This window comes from Alligator mississippiensis, chromosome 2 (genome assembly GCF_030867095.1).
Source record: "Alligator mississippiensis isolate rAllMis1 chromosome 2, rAllMis1, whole genome shotgun sequence".
Lineage (NCBI taxonomy): Eukaryota > Metazoa > Chordata > Crocodylia > Alligatoridae > Alligator > Alligator mississippiensis.
The window spans coordinates 141,907,366-141,914,276 of record NC_081825.1 but is presented as its reverse complement, the minus strand read 5'-3'; the positions used below and the strand labels follow the sequence as shown (position 1 = coordinate 141,914,276).

The following is a 6,911-nucleotide window of genomic DNA, read 5'->3' as shown; positions in this document are numbered from 1 at the left end:
GTGGCTGCCTGGTCCTGCTGACAGTTGTATGCCCCTCCCCTGACTCCACTGCATTTGGGGGAATAGGCTCAACTGTAATGTTCCTGGCTACCTCCTGGACGGAGGCAAGCCCAGCAGAGCTACTTCACCCTTTCTGGGGCAGTACCCGCTTTTTAATGCTGTGCTTTGGCAACCACTGCAGGACATCAGTTATCAACTCATGTGTCCTGTGGAACCCCCAGATCTGTTCATCACAGGCCCCCTTGGAGCACTGCCTCTGTCCCCAGGCCTATCTCTTCCAAGGCCTGCTTCACCCCTCTTCAGGCTATGACAGAGACAGGCAAAATACAGCCTGTGGGCCAGATCTGGCCAGCCAGGCTATTCTATGTGGCCTGCAGGGACCCTAAAAATTTTAGACCCAGTAGCTGAGCAGCAAGGCCCACCTGGCTCCACCCCACTCGCCACCCCCCCCATCCCTAGCCCCCAACAGGAAGCCTCTGTGGCTTCTGCCCTGGAGAGACTGGGGCTGTTCCCTAGTTCCCTCTGTCTGAGTGGAAAGGCAGATAAGATTGGATGGATGGAGGTGGGGGGAAACCATTGCAAGCCACGTGGTACCTGCCAGGCCAGGCTAGAGCCACAGTGGGAAGCAACAGTGGCACAGGGAGCGGCAATTGGGCTGTAGAAAGTGGCGGCAGCACAGGGAGCAGTGGGGGGTGTGTGTGCAGGGAGCGGCAGGGGACCTGCAGAAAGTAGTGGTGGGGGGATCAGTGGGGGCCACGGAAAGCAGTAGGGAGGGAGTGGTGACTGTCATGGGCAGCCATGCAGGAGGGAAAGCAAGGAAGTGGCAAGGGAGTGGGTGTGGTGGGTGGGAGGGCACAGCTTCTGCCAGTACCCTGGGGCTGGTGGGGACCAGGGTAGGGAGGCAGGAGCACAGCGCCTGGGTACGGGGCCTGCCTGACTGCATTATGGGAGGCTCACATGCAGTCTGCAAGAGCCACACACAATGAAGCCAGGCAGGCCCAGCCCTGTCTGTCTCTTTCACCCACCATAACCCCACATCCTCCCCAGACCCCAACCACATACCCCACACCCCTCCACACCCACCCACCATACCCACACACACACACACTCCCTAACCCCCCCTAACATACACTCCCTTACTGCCCACGCAATGTACAGTAGGACTGTATTTTGAGCTATTATGCAATCACCTCTAGATACACTTTGCAAACACATAAATCAGTAAAAAAATATTTTTAAATAAAATTAAAGTAAGCTATAGTAGATTTGTTCTTTTTTAATATATGATTTGGGTTTTTTTTTCTGGTTTCAAGATTGCAGCACCCTCCCTCTGAAAAGGAGTACATCTGTGGCAAGGGGAGAGACTTCCGGTGGCAAAAGTCAAGGGTTGGGGGGTAGGATTTCCGGTCCCAATATGGTGACTGGGGGTGGGGCAACTGTTAAGAGGCAGGGCTACCCATGTGGCCCTCAACAGCTCACCAAACTTGGTAAGCAGCTCTCCACCCAAAATAATTGCCCACCCTGGGCTATGGGCTCACTCACTTCTGTTCCCAGTTCTATCTTTTCCAATGCCTGGCCTGTTCCTGGGCTCAGTGCTGCTTGTCCCAGATCTGCTATTAAAGCAGCAGCCCTGTGGCCAGGAGCTCTTATCCCAGTGGCTTCTGGGACTAGGCTGCTTGACCAGCTCAGGCCCTCGGCTTATATAGCTCAAGCCCTGTCCATTTTTGATCAGTTGACTTCTTAATTTGCCCCTGCCACACCTGCAGGCTGCTTTTGCCTCAGGCTTTCCTCTTAAATTGACAACACGCCAAGCACCCCATGCTCACCTTTCACTAGGGATTCAACTGGTGTGGCATTTCCTAGAGAGCACTCTGCAACAGGCAGCCCCAGCACACCATTCATCCCCAGCAGGGTGTAGTTTCAGGTCGTGCCCCAGGACCAGGAACCTCCTCCATCCCCATAGTTCCTACCCTTGACCTCCAGATGTTCTGAGAACAGCAGCTCTAGCTGCGTAATGTTGTCTCGCTGGCTCCCTAGATGTAACTGCCAGCTCAGCCCTGAGGGTGTGGGTTTATACTGAGGCTGCTCAGCCCCATCGCTCAATCCTCTTGCGGTCATGTGACCACCTCATTAGGCTGCACCACGCCAGTTGGCTGCTCCACAGGCACCACATTTGCCCTGCCACATCTTGTCACCATCAAATACAGGATGATCAGCTAGATCAGGGGTGTAAAACATCTGGCTGGTGGGCCAGATTCAGCTTGTGTACCCCCATTTTTTGGGTTGTGATGCTGCCCCTGGTTCTGATTAAATCCTTAGGAGGCACAGCACTCATCCATAGTGGAGGGCCAGTCCATAGGCTAGATCAGGCCTATGGACCCCCTCCCCCTTCCCCAGCATACCTGAGTAGGACAATCTGGCTTGAGAGGCAGCCATGCTGTATGCGGTGGCTGCCCCAGCCAGACTGTTACACATGGTGTCCACTATAGCATATCCGCCATACACAAACTTCTCTTTAGCTGGTCCAGGACCCAAACTGCATGCGGTGCTCATAAGCACCATATTCAGCATGGGTCCTGGATAGGCTGGAGCAGCCACTGAGCTGGGATCCCAGACTAGCTGAAGTAGTCATCAGATCGGGTATGCTGTGGGAGCAGGAGGGGAGAGGAAAACAGAGAGATCCATGCACCTGATCCAGCCTGTCAACCGGCTCCATGCCATGCATCCAGCCCACAGGGCCAGATGATTTTGACACTGCTGGACTAGATGGACCACTGGTATGACCCACTATGGCACTTCTTATGTAGCAGAAAAGGACTGAGTAAGAACCAACCCCTGGAAGTTAAAGCAGACAAAGTCAAAGGAGATATAAGTCACCATTAGAGTATTAATTTTTAATTAGAGTAATTGTGGGCATGAACTCCCAAGGGAAGTGGTGGTTTCTCCATCTCTTGAAGTCTTTGAATTCAGATTGGTGGTCTCTTTGGAAGATGCTATAGTGAAACAAAAGTTTTTAGACTCAACACATGGAAAATTGGGTAACATTCTCTGTCTTACATTATACAGGAGGTCAGGTCTTAATAGTCCCTTCTGACCTTAAATTCCATGAGTGTGAAGGCAGGGACTGGGCAGAGTATTGGTTAACTTCACCCCCAAAATTTCTGACAGAATCCTGGCAGATGAATGTCAAGCTACACATAAGCCTTGTGCAGTTCCAGTCCACAAGGGCAGCCAGGAATAGCACAAGTGCAATGCCCTTTGTTCAGAACAGGTCTTACAGGGTTACACTTACAAAAGTGGCCAACAGCTTGTCAACATGTTAGACTTATCCATAGGAAGATTAATGGATGGGCCAGCTGGGCATACCCCAGGAGCCTCTACCAATTCAGGGCCCTGGGGTTCTCATCACTAGGGAAGTGAAAGCTGCAGTTTTAAACTTGGTGCCCATTTTTGTCTCCCTGCTGGGAGACAAAAATGGCACCAAATTTAAAACAACAGCTTTTGCATTTGCTTCCCAGGGAGCTGGAAGTGAAGGCCCTCCACCAATGGGGCTGGAGGGGCCAGGGCTGGAGCTGGGCCAGGAGAGCCATGCCATGCCTGGAGGAGGAGGAGGGTAGGGGGATGGGCCAAGTGGTGCTGCGCCTGTGGGGAAGGGGGCTGAGCCAGCTTGGGAAAGCCGTGCCTCACCTGGCTGGGGGGGTGGTTGGGGCTGGGCCAGGCCAGGCCGGGCCAGGAATGTCACACCACACCGCACCTTTGCTGGCAGTGGTGCTGGGAGGACCTTGGGGGCTATAGCCCCCCAAAATTCATCTTAGCCTCACCCCACAGCCACCTCTTCCAATGCCACCACCTGCCCGCAGAGACACAGCACGGTGCTCCCGGCACAGCCCAGCCCAGCCCAGCCCTCTGCATCTGCTTGGCTGCACAGGAAGCAGCCAGGCAGCAGCTCCCTGCAGGCCAGTGTAATAGGGGCCAGGCAGGGAGTGAGACAGAGCTGCAGGTGGCTCATGGTGGGTGGGGGGCGGTGAGGGGGTGGGGGGACAGCAGCCTTCATGTGATCGAGAGTGGGGGAGGTCCTGTGAGGGAAAAGTGTGTGTGTGTGTGCATCTGTCTGTTCATGGCAGGGAGAGTGTGTTTGTGTCTGTCTCCATGTGCAGAGAGTGAGTATAGTGCATGCACCTGTGTCTGTGCGCACCCCTGTGTGTGCATGTGTGTGTGTACGTTCAGCCATAGTGGGCTCGGGGAGCAGAAGAAGAGGTGGGAATGTGCCCCCGCCCAGCCCAGCGGAGTCCACCCAGCCTCCCCCGCCAGCACTAGGAGAGGAAGAGGCCCCTCCCCTCCTTTGCAGCCCAGCTCCCTTCTGAGTGGGGGTTTAGGAATAATACCTGGAAACAGCCCCAATCTAATTCTGTCTGCAAGTCAGTGAGATTTAGCATCTTGGTTGTTCTGAAGTCATTTTAAAACGAAAGCCGCTTCATCTTTGAAAATCACTCAGGTGCTTCTAAAAATGTTACCAGGGACATTCAGTTTAAATAGTCTTCTAAGAATCTTTAACTTTGTAAGTTAATAAATGGAAGGTGACAGTCTCCATGTTTGTTAAAATAGAGACTCTCGCTATTTTTGACCTGCCTCATTTTTTTTTCTCAGATTGGAAGATGTGAGAAAAGGAAAAATTCCATTTCTGAAGTCATACTTAGGGAAGTCTCTTAATTTTTCTGGATCTAGCTTCCCATTGCTAGAGTGGCAATAACAGCACTTCTGTGCATCACACCAGTGCTGCCAGGATAACTTCATGAGTGCTTGGAAAGAGTTTAGAAAATCTCTTAATGGACTGCAAAGTAGGGACATTAAACACTAACACAGTGGTTCAGGGTTTGGGTTGCACAGCACTCAGAGAAACATATATTTAAAAGTCTTCATTCCTGCCTTCCTTTCTTGATGGGGAAACCTCTGTTAGCTTGCTCTCTATTCACTGGTTTTTACCTAAACCCAGGGCTCCATTTAATCTATTTTGATTAAAGTGCAAAATCAAAACCTTGATCTTCCCCAATTGGCTTTTCAAGGAGACATTGCTTACTTTTGTCTGGAGCTTCTGCTTACATAATGGCTATTGAATCCATTCAATTACTGTGTTGGCTTTTCACTAAGTGTGTGGTGCCATTCACACGATCAGTGTAATGCAAGGGTGGGCAAAATGTGGCACACAGGTTGGATATGGCCCACCAGGCCAGTCTATCCAGCCCATGTGGCCCCTAAAAAATTTAGAAAATTAATATTTATCTGCCCCTGGCTGCCTGTCATGCAGCCCTCAATGGCTTGCCAAAACTCAGCCCGAAATAATTGCCCACCCCTGGTTTAAAGGATGAAAGGCTGTATACAAGAAAGATAAAGTGTTACCTGTGAAGTGGGTGTTGTTCACCAGAAATATCCAACCAAGAGCCAGTTTGCATTAACTTCTTTATTGGGTAAATTTCTTTGGAAATATGTTTCTTCCAATTGCTCTTTTCAGAGCCATTTTGACTTCCTTGTTCCTCAGGCTGTAAATCATAGGGCTGAGCAGAGGGGTGAGGATGGTGTACATCACTGAGATCATAGTGTCTTGATCTGATGAGTAGCCGGACTTGGGTCTCATGTAGATGAAGGATGCACAACCACAGTGTACAACTACCACGGTGAGGTGGGCCACACAGGTGGAGAAAGCTTTGTGCCGCCCTGCGATCGATGGGATGTGCAGGATGGCGATAAGGATGTAGATGTATGAAACCAGGATCAGCAGCAGTGGGAGCATGAGGACAAAGAGGCTCAGCAAGAAGACAATTATGTAATTGAGGCGTGCACGGGTAAAAGCCAGCTTCAGGACTGGGGAGATGTCACAAAAGAAATGGTTGAGTCTGCTGGGTAAGTGAAAGGGGAGGCGAAATACAAGGGTGGTGACCACTTGAGCGACCAGGAAGCCACTGAAGCAGCAAGCTGTTACCAGCTGAGCACATGCTTTTTTGCTCATGAGAATTGTGTAGTGCAGAGGGTTGCATATGGCCACATAGCAGTCGTAACCCATGGCTCCCAGGAGGAATGAATGAGAGCACTCCAGGAAAAGAAAGAAATACATCTGCACAGCACAGCCAAGGAAGGAAATGGTTTTGTTTTCTGTTAGCAAGTCTACCAGCATTTTGGGGATGATGACTAAGGTGTAGCAGGTCTCAAAAAAGGACAAAACACAGAGGAAAAAGTACATGGGGGTGTGGAGGGTGTGGTCAATTCTTATTATGGTCATTATAGTGGCATTTGTGGTCAGGGTGACCAGATGCAGCAACAAAAACACCACAAAAAGCAGTTTCTGCAGCTCTGCAAGATTGGAGAATCCCACAAAGATGAAATATGCCACCACAGTATGGTTGTCATTTTTCATAGGAATGAAATGCTTTCCCTGAATGAAGAGCAAGAAGAACAGCATCAGAACCATCCAAGTACTGGGGAATATCCATATGAGGACAGAACATTTGCTGACCTATTATGGGTAAAAACATGTTTCTGTAACCTCCATGCCTCCAGTGCTGTTTTCCTCTAATGGACTACCCATGTGAGAGGGGCAGTGCTACTGAATAGAGGGTGAGGACGAGCAGCAGCAGCAGCAGCGGGATAGGTGGGCAGTGTTTAGTCTTACATTTATTGAGCAAAGCTGGTGATGTGACACCCCAGCAGTGGCAGAAACATAAGACATCTCCTTCACACTCTTAGCCCAGCTATTCCCCAGATACTCACAGTAGGAGCATCATCAGGGACCTCAGTATTGTGCCCAAGGCTGCAAGATTACTACCCAACCTGACATACAATTATTTGCACATTAGTCGCTGTTCTCTCCTCTCCCAGTCCAGGCTGCATGCCTTTGCACCATAGAAATCACTCATATC

At 50.7% G+C, this 6,911-nt stretch overlaps 1 protein-coding gene and 1 long non-coding RNA gene across 2 annotated transcripts; both read right to left on the bottom strand.

The window, feature by feature from the left end:
- Positions 1 to 2,873: 2,873 nt before the first annotated feature.
- LOC132248364 (uncharacterized) lies at positions 2,874 to 4,478 on the bottom strand. The gene is made up of 2 exons (XR_009459545.1): positions 4,386 to 4,478; positions 2,874 to 2,993 (listed from the first exon to the last, which is right to left on the bottom strand). It is a non-coding gene; the product is annotated as an uncharacterized LOC132248364 (long non-coding RNA).
- A 941-nt stretch (positions 4,479 to 5,419) lies between these two features.
- Positions 5,420 to 6,409, bottom strand: LOC102562291 (olfactory receptor 10K1-like). Its single transcript, XM_006277761.3, has one exon. It carries the CDS (start codon positions 6,407 to 6,409, stop codon positions 5,459 to 5,461), a length of 951 nt encoding a protein of 316 aa, XP_006277823.1. The 3' UTR covers positions 5,420 to 5,458.
- Positions 6,410 to 6,911: the final 502 nt, after the last annotated feature.